General features: G+C 40.3%; 1 protein-coding gene across 2 annotated transcripts in view; it reads right to left on the bottom strand.

Moving 5' to 3' along the window:
- Positions 1-7,028: 7,028 nt before the first annotated feature.
- Positions 7,029-16,662, bottom strand: part of LOC118790162 (myoferlin-like) — a 41,248-nt gene continuing 31,614 nt past the window's right edge. For both annotated transcript variants that reach the window (XM_036547013.1, XM_036547014.1), the window contains exons 45-54: positions 16,226-16,374; positions 15,579-15,718; positions 14,829-14,917; positions 13,352-13,447; positions 9,329-9,470; positions 9,061-9,160; positions 8,731-8,924; positions 8,286-8,395; positions 8,000-8,147; positions 7,029-7,785 (exon numbers count right to left, since the gene is read on the bottom strand). In XM_036547013.1, the coding sequence (XP_036402906.1) occupies positions 7,747-7,785; positions 8,000-8,147; positions 8,286-8,395; positions 8,731-8,924; positions 9,061-9,160; positions 9,329-9,470; positions 13,352-13,447; positions 14,829-14,917; positions 15,579-15,718; positions 16,226-16,374 (1,207 nt within the window). In that variant the 3' untranslated portion in view covers positions 7,029-7,746. The remainder of the gene's footprint in view (positions 7,786-7,999; positions 8,148-8,285; positions 8,396-8,730; positions 8,925-9,060; positions 9,161-9,328; positions 9,471-13,351; positions 13,448-14,828; positions 14,918-15,578; positions 15,719-16,225; positions 16,375-16,662) is intronic.

Below are 16,662 nucleotides of genomic sequence, written 5' to 3'. Positions count from 1 at the left end.
GGAAGATCACTTTGGCGCCATCAGTCGTGACTGCTTTCACAGAGACTATGCTCTGTGGATACGATGGTATGAATAAAGCCTTCCTCAATATGATCTTGGCGTTTTTTCCTTCTGAGTTCTGTAGAAACACCTCCGCGTCGCCACGTTTCAACGCTACGTTGTTCATTCTGGCTCCGTCAGCTAACTCCATGTAATGTGACTTTGGTTTAAAAGTCTCATCAAATTTCGTGAATTTATTTTTCTCTGTTATGATGTGGGATGTTGCTCCACAATCTACCATTAGTCCGTTTCTTTTAATCTCGTTCGGGAGGAAACTTTGACTAACCTTGAATACAAATGTTTGTTCTTCCTCACTGTGTTCTTGTCTTTCCGCAGTTAGTTTTGCGTCATCTTTGTACTTGGTTTTTCTCCTGTATGTCTCGTCGCTGTGTGTTGAGCTTCTATGGTAGCTGCACCACTTAATGGCGCCTTTTTGGCGGCACTCTCTCGCAATATGACCGCGATTTCCGCACCCGTAGCAGGTCACAGATGATATGTCCACTTTCATCACATTGTCCGATTTTTTTGTAGTGCCGAACTTTTCTGTCTCTTCATAGCTTCTTAGTTTACTTTTGAACTGTGTAAACGTTAATTCCTCGCTGCTCTGTGTCGTATGAATAGCGAAAGGTTTCTATGATTCCGGAAGGCCCTTCAGAATCATAGCTATTATCAGCCCATCGCTAATTACTTCCTTTGCATTTCTCAGGGATGTTACCGCCTTTTCAGCTCGGATGATGTAGTCTGTCACTGACTCTTCAGACTGTTCCTGCAGTTAAGTTAGTTCTGTGTACAGGGCAATAATTCTCGGCTTACCCTGACTGGCGTAATGATTCCGTAGAATTTGTAGGGCTTTTCTGCCAAATTATATCTTACACCTGACAAATATAACATAGTATAACAGATGAGAACACATAACTTAACATCCGGCGTCTCCCGTTTTTACCTCAACTGTAAGTAATACTGTTGTTGTCTTAACAGGAAGACTGCCGCTGCTGCTTTGCCTTTCGTTAGTTTGTATGCCCTGAATATTTCCCCTGTTTTTATTGTTCGTTGCTATTAGGCTGTTTGTCTTTTAAACAAATTGCCTTTGCGGTTTGGCTTGTGTACTTTTGTTTTCCCCGTTTGTTCGTATTATTTTTTCCCGTTCTCGCATACGTGCCTGTGGGGTCATTTGTGCGTTCGTCGTGTTTATTGGTTAAGCCCAACTGGGCTGGTGTGTCCGTCAGCTCATCTCCTCCGTGTCGTAGTGGGTGTGTGGGGGGAACTCTTTCGTCGGCGGAACTAGTATTTAGGTACCGGCGATCGCAATTGTCGGTACCTAAAAATGGGTAACGATAATTACTTTGGCTAGCTGGGTCCGACTTTGTGTGTACTCCCCCAACGACATTCTTGACTTTATGAAATAGCAACTCTCGCAAACACGGAGCTGTGAGCTGGTGGGGTTTTTTTTTGGAGTTTTTTCCTGAGTTGTATGATGTTGGATCTGTTTTTGATTTGGTTTGTTTCTTTCCCTTGAGTAAGTGCTGAGGTCCTCTTCGGGGGGAGGCTAGTCACTCGGTGGTGAGGTCCCGTCACCGCATGGTTTGCTTATAGGTTGCACTGGAGTTCACAGAAGGTACACCTTTGTTTTCTTTGAAGCACTTGTGTGAGTATTTCACTTTTGGACACACGATACTGTAGTCTGCCTTCCCGTGGCTGACCGAGGCCCTCTCCGCATTGGCATTTTAATGTACTCTTTTAATAAAGTAAGTAAATTTTAACTTGGACTGTAGCAAGAACAAATAAAATTGTTTTTTTTTTTTGTAATTTGGAAACAGCGTCTCTGTCCTTTCAGTGAGCAAACCTGTGTGTCTGGCATGTCCTCCTAGGGTTGATTGGACTTGTGTTGTCCCCTGTGTATATTTCCCTGGGTAGCAGCCCCAGGGTGGCTTAGTTAGTACCCCCCTGGTCATGCTTTTAATATCACCCCCCCCCCCCCCCCCTTGTACTCGCCACATTTTTCGGGTGACTGCTCTCGCCCTTCGCTACAAATGGTGTCAGGAGTGGGATGGCTTGCCGTGAGGCCATCAGAGGCGTGCCCAGTGTGTGAGCTGTACGAGGGACCCCCAGGTTTGGTTGACCCCGGTGTGTGAGGGACCCCAGAGATGGGTGAAGCACTAGTGAGTGGGGCACACTGCGATGGGAGAAGTATGGCAGGAGAATGCACGAGGGACGCCATGGTGTGTGAAGCACATGGGCGCGCTTCCCGAAAGGGAGGGCAGTGTGACGGAGTGCTGTCACTACGGTTGAGTATGTGCTCTGACTGCCATACCAACGAGCCTGGCTCTTTGGCGTCGCGGTAAGATGGCATGGTTGGTACCCCATAGACCGAGGTTCGAGGCCGGGTGGGGTGACTGCTCTTACCCTTTGCTACATTAGCATCAAACATTTCATAAATGTGAATAAATGTCAGGAAATTACCATGGATGGTTTCCATTCTTAGTCAACTTGAAAGCAACAAATATAATTATTTGACTTTTTTCTTAAGAATCATATTAATAAAACTTTTGTCAAGACCATATGATTTTATTTTTCATTATGATTAGTGATACTTTCATTCCCGATTTCCCCCAAATATAATAGGTTCGATATATGCAAGACCACATCTTGCAGATAGTGCACAGAATTGTGCAAGTTGGTATTATCCGGCTGGCTTTTTTGGTGCCGTTGTTGAATTTCTTTCTTGGAAAACCTTAAATCCCCTTGTCCAACTGTCCATCCCCTTGTCCAAATCCCATCTCCACAATATTATCTGTAATGTTATCATCTTTATAGATGGCCTAGTTTATAAATGAAATGTTGTTCAAGTCATGTATGGGTTACTGCCATATATGCTGCAATATTTTGCTATAAAAACTGAAACACAACATAAATGTTTGACATGCATGTACCTTTTGTTGCTGAGCTGTGCACCTGCCAGTGGAAATGGGAATGGAGCCATCAGCTGTGGTGTCTGCAGGTATTCCATTTCACTGAATAGGTGACATCTTAGTAGGACAAAATTATTTTCAAATAAAAACTTTTCCCTTTCACCAGGAAACAAAGTATTTTTTTTATTAAAGTGGTAAGTGGTGATGGTTGTGTTCATGTTCACTTGATAAGGCCTCTGACAATGTGACAAATGCCCTCCTTTTCTGAGGGAGATCTTTTAAACTTACAAAATGTATTTGCTCCCCCCAAAATATGCATGCACGCTTTCTTGATATAGCACGTTCTAACACATTAGGACAGCTTGCAAAGACTCCTAAATACCTCCATAAAAAGGTAGGAGTACTTAGTACCAGTCATAGCTCAAAGAACCTGAACTCTGATATGCTATCCAGCCTTATGGCCCTCCACCATCCACTCCTAGCCTTGAGGACACTGAATCCCCACATTCTATTTAATTTCTCTAAGGTGGACTGTCACTTAATGACTCATTAAACGTTCATATACATATGTCCACTGTTACATATTTCCAGTTTATCCTGATCACCTTTTGCAAGGGGTCATGGAATACTTCAGTTTTTGCCGTTCAGTCTCACTGAATGGCACTGAATGGATCTTCAAATGATTTCACCCAGAGCTCCTGAGCAGCTCAGTCTGTGTAAGTGTTCCAAACTCAGGCTGAGCCCTACATCTAACAATGGCCAGGAGCCAGAAATGTCAGAACAAGTCACCATTGTCATGCCAGAGTAATGGGTCTGGTGTGACAGGGGTGTGATAAGGGTCAGTGAGATGTCAGTAAAGACAGATGCATTCTCCAGTCATATTTGCTTCACTATGCAGTGACTTCAGGCTTGTGAGTCTATTGGAGGACTGCATTTGCTATCCCCTTTGCTTTTGCATAAGTGCAGAGGTTGCTGTGGTGGGATGAGCCTAATATACAAAGAAGGGGGTGCAAAAAGGAGAAAAAAATCCCAAAAATGTCATCTCTTTTATAGAGTAAATGTGGATGTAATTTTTTAAAACTCTACTTACTGTACTTACTGGTTGTATTTTTACAGTACTGATTGTCAATATTTGATTGTAATAATTTTATATTGTTTTGCTTTTCTGACATGCTGTGAAGCACTTTGACTGCAGTGTCAATGTATGAAATGTTCTTTATAAATATGGTTTAAAACAAAAGCAAAAATATGTGCACTTTTCGGGACTTCTGTAATGACAGTACAAAAAGTGAGGCTGAATATTGTGCTGCTGCCAGTGAGAACTTAAATGTCCCTCCTGTCACAGATGTCTCTCTGCTCTGATGGGATGTGTGACTAAGAAAAGTGACCCTTATAAGATGTTTGTGGCAGGAGAAAGGGGAGCATGTATTTCTGGGCCCCCAGCAAGGTGTGTGTGTGTGTGTGTGTCTTTATAATCCCAGATTGGGTTGGTATAATCTCATGGAGGGCTGCTGTGATGATCTGATGTCAGTCCTGTGTTCAGCCCACTCAGAGCTGAGCGATATGGAGCTCAGAGAGAACGAGTGTTGAGAGCGCTCTCTCCTGGTTTGGAGGACCCATATTCTAAACTGCAGAGACTGGAGGCAGGGACCCTTTGCTGCTGATGTAGTTTAATACAACAAACATAGTCATACAAAAAGACAAGCTAATCCATTCCTACAGATTCACTCTCACAAATGTACACAGAGAAAGCTTCTCTCACACAAACATGTACATTCACAAACACATATACACATACATTGTCACACATAAAACCCAATTTTGCTTTCCCACACACACTCTCTCACACAGACACACATGTACACACACAAAACCCAAACATGTGCATATAAATATACACATGTACACAGAAATCACATGCACAAATACACACATATATGTGCACTGAGCAAATGCATAGAAATAACCAAACACTGAAGGTCTGAGACATAATAGTAAACCTATAATGAAAAATTTGCCCCCTGCTGTATGGTTTGGACTTTACATCACTATGTATAGCCATTGGTAAAGGATTGATTATCACTCTGGCCCAGTTGTTCAGTAGTAATCTGATCGGATTTCGGCTATCGGATTGGATCAAATCTTGAAAATGGGTTGTTCAAAAGAAAAAAAGGATTCTGAAATTGAATTAGATCACGTAATCCAGTTTTGGTTTTGATCTGGATCAAACTTTCAGTATGTGTTGTTCAAAACTTTTTAGTAGGATTGGGATACCTTTGACCCAAAAAATCAGGATTATCCTGATCCCAGCAGAAGGGATGATTCAGGGTAGATTTCAGGAACAAAATGTAATAAAACTTTAAAATTGGTCAAATAATACAACATTTATTTATATTTTGCACTTTTAACCGTTACAGTGATAAAGTAGATAAAGTAGACATTAGGCTACCCATTAAGCCTTTCAGTACAGTAAAGTAAAAAAAAGGATTTAGTCCCCATAAAATAATCCCCCAAACAGCTGTCAATATCAAACAAAAATATTTAATTTTACTTGTCATTTATTGCTGCATATTATTTACAATGACACATCAGAGATGAACCAGTCAAAAGTAGTTACTAACAATTGCATCCCTTATTGCACGTCCAGTCAGTCCCTCATTCTGAGAGAACGCCGGAGGTTGGTCTGGGTCTTCAATGGGCTCAGGTGCATCATAAACATCATCACAGAGAGGGACATTGCACCTGGTAGCGATGTTGTGCAGGACAATACAGGCAAGTATTATGTTGCACTCTCCCTGTGCTGTTTTATGTCTCTTCAAATAAAAACACTTAAAGTGACCCCACACTGGCTATTCTACCTGCTGTTCTTCACATAGCTAGTAGCCTACATTGTGATATGTAGTCCCATTTTGAGCACTGGTAATCCGGATTTGGCAATCTTTACGATGTTCTTATTTTCTGATGTTTCATTAAAAACTTTGCTTACCATTTAGTAATTTTGACCTAAACATCATATAAGAAACAATACCAGAAAATGTCTGATTTGACTGCTAGCTGTTAGCGATTACGCACTCATTTATAGGCATTAAGCATATATTTATTGGCGCCTCCATTATTTTATCTACCCCTGTAAGTGGTGACTTGCACCAAAATCATTTATTCTTCAGCATTATTGAGTTCTGTATTGGTTGAGTTTAGTTACTGCAGTTCTGCCCAATACAGTCACTCCACTTGCCAGCTCTGTCAAAAGCCATGTGCTGGAGGTAGGCTGTATGAAGCCCAACTCTGATAAATTCCCACTTTTAAGAACTTGAGCATGGATTGGCTCCAAATTGTATAGTAATGTAATAATCAAGCGTTGCTACGTGTAAAATGTGTCGAAAGTATTGGTTACAATGACCTATTTTCATTCTATTCTCACAAAGTGTACTCTGTCCTAGGCTATGGTACAGAATGCATATTGTCTTCTGGGCTAGCGTACAAAGCACATGCTGTATGCCAGGCTAGGGTATAATATATCTCATATCACTGCAAAGTAGTAGTAATTTCCTCATGCAGGAAGTTAAGAGGTTAAACATTATAACTGTTGTTAAGATGTATTATAGTGATCATTTATTAAGTCATACTGTAAGGGCTCAGGCAGGGACTCAGTCGCAGACCAAGAGAGCTTCAGGTTGCAGGCGGGTTTATTAATGACTGCAGGAAAGTTGCGAAACAAAAGCAGGCAGGGTCGAAAACCGGAAGGCAGTCCGTGGACAAAAAACAGGGTCGATAAAAGAAGCAGGCAGGATCAGGAACCGGGCAGGCAAACGATCAGGCAAAGGGACAAAACGGCAGGCAGAGTCAGGCACGGAGAATTCGGAAATCCAAAAAACTGCGGGAACGAAACAGGTACGAAAACGCTGAGAACAAGACAGGAACAAGCAGGGTAGAAATAGGGCTGGGCTGATGAGGAGGTGGGATGCAGGTGGGCAGGCAGGCAGGTGAAGGTAATGGGGCAATCAGGTGGGCGGGGACCAGGCGGGGAGCGGGGCGGGGCTGGAACACAAGGAAAAACAAAAAGCACATGGACAGGGAAAAACAAAAACACCACAGCTAGGGGGGCAGAGCCCTGACACATACATTGATATTTTGACTTTTAAAAAGCTTAAAATGCTAGTAGTTTCAAAAACATGTCAAGACAAAATAGATGTTATACATTGATTACTGGGAATGTTTTCCTTTGTTAAAAATAACAATACAAGCATGGACCACTGAAAATCCACTTTGTTTTCCATGCATTACTACATATATCTTGTGGTTTTTCATTATTAGTATTGATACAGCTGTTTGTACACAAATTACAACCATGAGCATGACAAATTCTGGTGAATATGGTTGAGCTCTGCTGGGAATAACATATATGAAAATGTGAATGAAATTGATAAAATGTTTACATACAGCTATCGCCATTGTCAAAGAAAACGCATGGAAAAAAACAATGAAAATCTGCAGAGTCACAGTTACAGTTACAGTTACATTAATAATTTGGTCGATGAAATTAAAGGTTTTGTGAAAGAAAACTGAAATACTGTTTTAAATTCTTGGGTTTGATTCATTTAAAGTAATGGACAAAGTGTGTTGTGGTTAGACTGAGTGGGGGCCTGAAATTGCAGCTATAAATAGTTAAGGTACATAACCTTCCATGGCAACATATAATCCTTGATTATACTGGAAGCTCAGCCTCAGGTTGAAAAAGAATAAAACAAGGTTCCTCATTTGTGGCTGACAGATTTGGTTTCCATTGTTTTGACAGCTCTTAATTGAACGGTTTTACAATTTTCATTGAGATGTAATTCTGCAAAAGAGAAAAAGAATAATTTACTTTTTCAATATTATTATTAGTGACAATCAACATCCAATGCATTCAGCCTTTTTTTCCAAATAAAAATGTGTGGCAATTGAGACCAAGAGATACTCTATTTCCTGGACTTCCTCTTGGTCTCATGTCTGCCAAATGATTTGTAGAATGGCTGCTAGTATGGATGGATTAGCAGATGTGAAGCACTTACTGGTAATGAGTACAGCAGAATTCCTAGGAAGAGGAGTATAAGCAGCAGAATAATGACTCCAATGAAGACCCATTTGAATCTGCGCCACACAATGAATTTCATGGTCTTGCATGGGTTTGTAAACCAAAGGAAGGAGGTATCTGGGCGACTGTTGGGAAGGAAAAGGAAAAATTAATTGGAGCGTATTCATGTTGTAACGTTTACAATGATAACTAAGTGAAACTCCCTTAGTTGGGAGGATCCAGCTCTGGATTCATGTTGGGGTCAATGAGCGGTACTCCCTTACTTGGGCAGGTCCAGCTTTGGGTTCATGTTAGGTTCATCCCGTCCTCTCCCAGCGGGTCTCTCATCCATCTCTTTTTCGTTCACTATCTCCAGGGTCATTTGCACCTTTCCCTGAAAAGAACACAGCAGAAGAGTCATTCCCATTTAACAGTGTCCATACTTCCTCAGATATGCTTCCTGTCAACTCTTACTGAATGTTCCTCTAAAACTTTTAATGTGGTTATATTGAGCATGTGATCACAGTGCTCAATGTTCCTCTAAACCTGTTAATATGGGTAGAACATGACCTTTTAACACTTTCTCCCTTCGGCCCAGCTCGTTACTAGTAGCCCTTATTAAACTATTGCCACACCAGTCTTACTCATGGTTCTACAAAGCAGATTTCATAACAGCATTCATAACACTCAGTGATAAAGCTGGGCTTAATTATTGATGACTTGGCTCACTCCCAGAACTTTCTTTCCATCCTGCTCGATCATACAGGGCCACCAGCCTCGGACGGATTTCTGGGCAAACAAAGAGTTGGCAGGCAGGGTTTTGGTTTTGGCCGTGACTATCGCCCCCGGAAGCATGTTCAGGCTACACTTCTCAGGAGTCTTGGAAGGAGGAATTAGGTGGTGGAGATCCAGCTCCACAGTGCCTGGAACAGTCACAGCATATCAAAATCATCATGTCCCCTTTCAGAATGAACCTAATGTACCCAACCAGATGACACAATGCATAACAATGGCATCAGCCATGCATCACACCCTCTGCACACAGCCCAGTCTCCTCACCTAAGTAGTCATCCAGTGAGAACTTGTCATTGTCCCATATCTGGATGATCAGTCTTGGAGATGTTCTGAACTCGGTTTTATCAAGGCTCCAAAAATGCTCCTATTGCAAAAAAAGCAGACAGGAGGTCTACTTGCCACCTGCTGTCTGTTTAATTGGTGAATGCCTTTAAAGCCTACCTGTTTAGTAAGGTTCAGATATTTTGTCACACAGTCTACATAGCTTGTATATGCTTATAATATCCATAATAACAAAATCTTACAGACTCACCTTCCTAGATACAAGACACAGCTGTTCGGCAGGCAGGTAGTCAAATGCAAAGACAAATCTCCAGTTGAAGTTTCCATCCCCATCCAGGGACCGGTAGTGAACATCAGTCTTCTGCTTGTCATCCTCCATACCTGGCATCCACCTGTCAATCATTAATCAAGTTTTCCCAATTTCCTCCAGACAAAAACACAAGCGTATAACTTAGCCACAGACTTCATCATCTGCAAAAATCTCACAGCACTCTGCAGGGTTATAATTGTTAATGAAAACGAGCATGAAAACGAAAACTATTGATGAAAAAAATTCTCGTTAACTGAAATAAAAATTAAAAATAGAGTTTGCACAAAAAAATGAAAATAACTGAAACTACAATGCGCACAACAAAACTAAAATGAAATAGAATTGTGGATATAATTTCATTAGTTTATGTCTTTTCCCTGCATGCAGGTAGGCACGTCTGAAATTGTGGATCTTATTGCCTTTACTTTGATGAGGGCCCAACAGATGGCGATATCTTTTGCGGCTGCGAGAGTCTAAGACTTGCCAAAGGAGGTATAGTGGCTAGCTAACCCACACACTAGCCTGACCCAACAATGGCCAAACCAGTTGGCAGGAAAAGGCAGAGTCCCATCTGGGAATACTTTGAGTATGACCCAGTATCTCGCAGTGAACAGTGATGGTAAAATTTGTGGGTGCGTTCTCAAGGGGAAGAATCCCACAAATTTAAAAGTACACCTGAAGAGTGCACACAAAGAGGCCAGCCAGGCTCTCCAGGAGAGGGGGAGAGAACATGAGGCTGAGAACACGTGGCAAGACCGCAGTACAGTGAGCCCACTGAAGCACACACAGCAAACTTTGTCGCAGTGCTTTCAACCGCGTGACAGCTTTTCAGTTAGCTGAATGGCTTGCTTCGTAATTGTAAATTATTCCAAATTTTGGTTAAATGCTCTGACATAGATCACTAGCTAGCTAACAAAGGCGATCACAAAACATCAGATTTTAACTATTAAGCAGACTATACGGGTGAATGGTTATTTGCAAACTGAACGTGACTCAAGCCTGCTACAAAGCTATCTTATTGAATTGGCTGTCCCTGACGTAATCTTGACTTGCACAAACAAAACTAAATGAATTAGTCTGTCTGTCTGAATTACTGGATGCTGTATTTCACTGAGCTTGGTAATCAGTTTGGTAACTGGTATTAGTGGCTACTTCTAATTTACTAGCTAACTTAGCTAGCCAGCTATCTAAAGAGTTTAAAGAGAGCCATGGTGTTGACAAGAACATAGCTAGCTACTGGGGCAACACGTATGATTATCGCTAGCTTGGTATAATAACAGCTGCCAGTTCCTTCACACCTACTTTGGGAAAGACACACATAAATACATTCACTCGCTCACTTACTCACTCACTCACTCACACAACACATAAATACATTAATTCATTCACTCACATAACGCACATAAATATTCACTCACTCACTCACCGCCAAATCATATTTAAAGCAACTGATTCTTGGATGAAATGTTGTGTGCCAATAATTGCCAATTGTCTCTCTCTCAGTGCCATAACCAGAGACATCACTAGATTTAGTGGATTGTTGTTGCTTTCAGTTTATTTTTTCAAGTTAGTCACTGTTCTATAAACCTTTTTATTACATTTGTTGTCATATGGAACAAGCAATATCTGAAATGGTTTGAATGTGTTACAGAGGTTCATTCACATATGGGTCATTCCTGTTATACAGTGACTTTTTCTGTCCCTATGATTTAATTACTCATATTTTCTCTAAAATAAGTCACATATTTGTAACAAATGGCAAATTATATATTTAGGTCTTCTTCATCACTTAAACAGAGATAATAGACCTTAAAAATACTATTTTGTATTTTACACACCTTTTTATTGATATATGCATTCAATTTTATCATGTCCTCAGTGCAAAGTAATCAACTTCCACAAGACCTGTAAACCATGAAATGATAAAAACCTCAAAATATTCTTTAATTATGTTATAGACTAGGCTAAACTGCCTCTCATCATACATAAAAATCAGGTGAAATTATAGTTATTTTTTACCATTTTCTTCATTTACTGTGTGTCCCTGAAGTCATCTTCCACCCTGTTACTATGTACTTTCTCGCCTTCCAAAAAAGACTACAATTCCATTGGGACCATTTTCAGATAGTGACATCATTGTTTTTGGGCGGGAATTCAACTGTGAAAACTGAGATAAGCGTCAACTGTCACGCCTACTTTTTTTAAAAAAGTTTTTGAAATGTTATCCTGCTTGTCACACTCTTAAAGTTCCACCCTGTTAGGCTATATTATGGAGTATGTTTGCCCGGTCAAAAAAATTAAAAAACATATCTGACATAGTTATAAAAGTTCTGTTTATCTGTAGATGGTTAGCTAGCTAAATGTCGATCAATCAAAGAGCTACGGCTAACTTAGCTCAAAATTTTCCACCCTGTTAGATTCCACCCTGTTATACTCCGTTCCACCCCGTTATGCTCCTTTTCACCCTGTTAGACAAGTTATTTTTAAATAATAATTTGACAGCAATGTTAAATGTTTAGCAGATTTTTGTATTATTTTGGGAGGTGAGGAGCATTAACAGCATATATATGTTTTATGCAAAATTTTGGTATTATTTACCTTCCTGTTGGCAAAAATGGGTCCAATAAAGTACCGGTTCTTAATAATGAAGACATATTCAATTCATCAATAATCTTTGTTATTTTTTCAAGAATAAAAATACTATGATGGCATGAGGGACATGTACTGTCCAAGAAAAGGTCATTATTGTTTAACATTTACATTATTAACATTTTGTGATAACTATGTATATGTCCCTAACAGGGTGGAATACCTTCATGGCCAGTGTCTGAACAATCTACCCATAATTATTATTAGTCCCTGAGCTTGACCAATATATATTCCTAATAGATAAACAGGTCACTATTCTGATAGAATGCTAAAAACATGAAAAACATGTAATTATTTTTCCAAGAATTATGACGCCAAAATGTTACCGGATAACAGGAACGACCCATATAGCACACTATAGATTTATTTTAACAGGACAACTTTGGACTTTGGAATTTGAACTGACAGAGATATACGCTACTTCTGTTTATGTTTTATACTGTGCAAAAAAAATAATTGTGTGGCCTAAATAAATATTACTAACAGTGTATGGTTTTGCTAATTTGTTTAAGACAACATGCATTTTGAATGTCTTATATCCTACCCTTGCTAAATACCTACCAGAATATGGAAAACTAAAACTAAAACTGAAACAAAATAAAACAAACTAAAACTAGTCATTTTCAGAAAATAAAAACAAAACTAAAACTGTAAATCAAACCTTAAAACTAAAAGAAACTAAAAATAAAACCAAAATAAAAAACTAAACTGAAATAAAAACTAAAAAAATATTCAGAACTATAATTACCCTGGCACCCTGCAGTAGGAAGTGACACAGCTCAGACACCACCACTGCATGATGAACAGCAGCCAGGACACTCTACAAACATCAGGTAAGGTGAAGAGGCAAGCATTTATTCAGCCAACTAAAGTGGTTAGATGGCTGGACTGAGAAAGACCCCATGAAAGTATACATCTATGGAATGTCTGAAGTGCACAGTGATTTAATCTTCATATATATTCATTAATTTAGAAATTGTTAATTGGATTGAACTGATTCAGGAATTCAGATTAATGTCTCATCCTGAAGAGTCTCCAGTCTCTGCACTTGGACACTGGTTTTCCATTTGTTCCGAAAAGAAGACTGCACTCTACTGGTCAACTAACCCAAATAGCTACAGAAATCTTGTTTTCTCTGGAGATTTATTAGCAGTCATTTAGAAGAGCACAGGGTGGCTCACCACCAGTCATGTGTGTACAAGAGTACAGAGTGTCTTAAACAGTGGGTCTACTGCAATAATATACACATAGCAACACAGGAGTGTCCAAGGGTCCAAACGAATCATCAGCTTTGGAAGATCTGTGACATATTACCCTTTGACATAAATGTCACTCATGTGTTCCCCTGTGATGTTGGTTTCATCCAAAATGACATCAGTCGTGTTCCAAATAACAACACGCAGGAAATATCTGTTTGGAAGACATAGGGAAATGAATCACTCATAAGCATTATTTGTTTTGCATTCCAATTGGTAAAAAAGCATTCTACTAATGCTAATAATTATTTGCAGTAGCTGCTGGATTATCCTTTGATGAAACAGAGAGTTTAATGAAAAGGTGTCCACTAAATAGCAATTACTAGTTCAAATTAATTTCTGTGTGGACTCAAAGCTGACATACTGAGACTTCATCTTAGCTCCCTGAACTCTGATCACTCCCTCTCCTAGCACGGTGGTAGAAATTTAGTGGTAAAACTGATTGCAGTTGAAGCATGACAAAACCATGGTTGCAGTTTAAGCTTTTAGCAGTGGCTAAAGCTCATTAATGAACACACTGTGGCAATACAAGGGGTACAGACTTGGTGGTTGGAAATTGGTGGCAACAGTTTAAGGCTGTATGTCTTGTAGTAGCACTTATTCCCTTTGTAGCAGTGTTTCACAGTATGGTATTACAATTCAAGGATACTAACTATTCAGTATCTGTATGGCAATTGTCAAACTGTATTAAATGCACTTTTTGCTAGTTGGTCCGAATACGAGCATCTGCCAAATGAATAAATATCACTGTGTGTATAATATTATATATGCTAAAATATACAGCTTTACAATTCAGGTCTTTCAGCTCTTTTTGCAACTGTTACTCAATTGTATGTTTGTGTTTCCAATTTTTATTTTTTGCTAATGTGAACAGCAATATAGAGATAGCTATTAGCTTGTTAGCTCCAGCGGTTCACATGCTCCTGCCTTTAAAGAGGGAATCGCAAACTAAAAACAAGAACATCTAATATTTTGTAAGTCATATCTAGCCCAACATATTTTAAGTTTTGTTAGAAGGGACACCAATTTAAATTTAACATTGAAGTTTGTGTTCCAGTTTACTGTTTTGTGTGGGGAACCTGTGAGGAGGAACCAAAGATTTTATTTCTCCTGGTTTAAACCTTAAAAAATTACTTTCTAATCACATCTGAGCTGGCACGTAGGACACTCTCTGATCACACCTGAGCCACAGGTGGGACTCTATCACCTAACATTCCAATATTCCTGATATACCTACACCTCTTGTGTCTTATTGCTTCAATGATCTACTTCATAAGGAAGTGGTATTCTCTACAACATAACCAGTATTTTACTAGTTACCATTAAGCATGCATATGTAACTTGAACTTGAAATGAATTTTAAAGTGAATAGAGAGTGATTGAAAATCAACCCATCAGATGGTGTTTAGCTGAAACAGGTAGATACCAAGTCTGTGAGCTTCACCAGGCTGATGAAGGTGGATGTACTGTGTAACACTGCCCTCTGGTGTGGGCTCACAGAACCACACTCCTGCCTCTTTAGCACTGGTCCTTACCTCTTGGCTTTGCGTGGACTGATGTCAAAGGGAGGTGCAGGAACACCAAGGCTTTTGGGGAAGACATCTACCCACATTTGAATCCTCCCCTGTGGGGGATTAACAGCTGGTTAGGGGATATGGGTCAAACTGTGACAGGTGAAAGGGTACTTATTGTGTTTAATGTTTTCAGTCAGCATTACAATTCTTTTGATTACGATTTTCTTCATCCATTACTATGGTTAGTGTAGAGTCTTGTTTATTTTTTGAATCACTCTTGTTCCAGCACCAGCCATGCTATTGGAATGACTATCTCTAACCTCACTTTTCTAACCTGAGACAGTGTGGGAGAGTGGAGGGTGGAGCTGACGTGAGACAGCGTAGGAGAGTGGAGGAGCAGAGCTAACCTGTGACAGTGTGGGAGAGTGGAGGAACAGAGCTGAGCTGAGACAGTGTGGGAGAGTGGAGGGTGAGCTGACCTGAGACAGTGTGGGGGAGTGGAGGGTGGAGCTAACCTGAGACAGTGTGGGAGAGTGGAGGGTGGAGCTGACCTGAGACAGTGTGGGGGAGTGCAGGAGCAGAGCTGACCTCAGACAGTGTGGGAGAGTGGAGGGTGGAGCTAAACTGAGACAGTGTGGGGGAGTGGAGGAGCAGAGCTGACCTGAGATAGTGTGGGAGAGTAGAGGGTGGAGCTAACCTGAGACAGTGTGGGGGAGTGGAGGAGCAGAGCTGACCTGAGATAGTGTGGGAGAGTACAGGAACAGAGCTGACCTGAGACAGCGTTGGCTGGAAACTGCTGTACAGAGTCCTGGTCTCCACGTGCTCTGGGACCAATCCCTGCCTTCTGAGCACATGCAAAGACAGCCTCTCACTGGGTGGGCCCAGCTGCTGGTGGATGGGTTTGTTGGCTTCTGTTTACCAACACAGAGAGGAAGCCACAACTAAATCTACCATTTACAAAATGAGGGATAAACTTTGCATCAAGAGAGTGTTAAAAGAAAGAGTGGAACGGTTAAGATGTTGACCTGAGGAGAAATGCAAGGAGATGATAGGTAAAGACCAATGATATTAGTATCTGAAGTTAGTATAGTATCTGAATATCAGTAAATGAATTACAGTATCTGAATTATGTTAAATGTGTTGCATACACTACACTGTATGGACAGCACGTGAGTTGTATAATATAACAAAGAGAATATAGACTAGATAAAAAGTAACCCTTTCGCACATACACTAGATTGGAAAAATTCTAGCTAATGTTAGCTTTGAGGATACAACAATTTAACAGTGAAAGGTATAGCAAATGCAGCGATGAAAACTATGAAAAGCTTAATAACGCTGGTGAAAACATAACTGTGTAACATAACACGCACACTACATAGCAGAAAATAAATTATGTGCGAAAGGGTTAAACTCACCAAATTCAGCTAATCTGTAGTCTCGCCCTCCAAAGCTTAGCGTGTTGCTGTTGTCTCTAAAGCAGGGTAGAGGGATTCCTTTCAATTTGGCAACATTCTGGAGGATCTGAGATGGCTTGAGTTGGTCTCTCCACTGGTTGATACCAGAGCTGTTTAAAGGCACATTAACAACTGAGCCTTTCCACAATAAGTCAAGTGTAAAATGAGCAACAAAAAAAAGACCCAGAAAACACTAATGAATAACTTTTCATAAACATACTGGTTGGAGCACTTGACTCAATCTAAAGGTCAGGATTTTAAATCTTAGTGACACACTGCTGTTGTACCTTTTAGGAGGGAACATTTAACAGTTTCTCCTGTAAAAACTGTACTGTATGAACAGGTTATGGAAAGTTTAAGATGTAAAACTGTAAGTACAGAGGGGTGTCGTCATGTGC

This window comes from Megalops cyprinoides, chromosome 15 (genome assembly GCF_013368585.1).
Source record: "Megalops cyprinoides isolate fMegCyp1 chromosome 15, fMegCyp1.pri, whole genome shotgun sequence".
In the NCBI taxonomy this organism is placed as follows: Eukaryota; Metazoa; Chordata; class Actinopteri; order Elopiformes; family Megalopidae; genus Megalops; species Megalops cyprinoides.
Note: the sequence above shows the minus strand (reverse complement) of the source record. Positions and strands in the feature narration are given on the sequence as shown.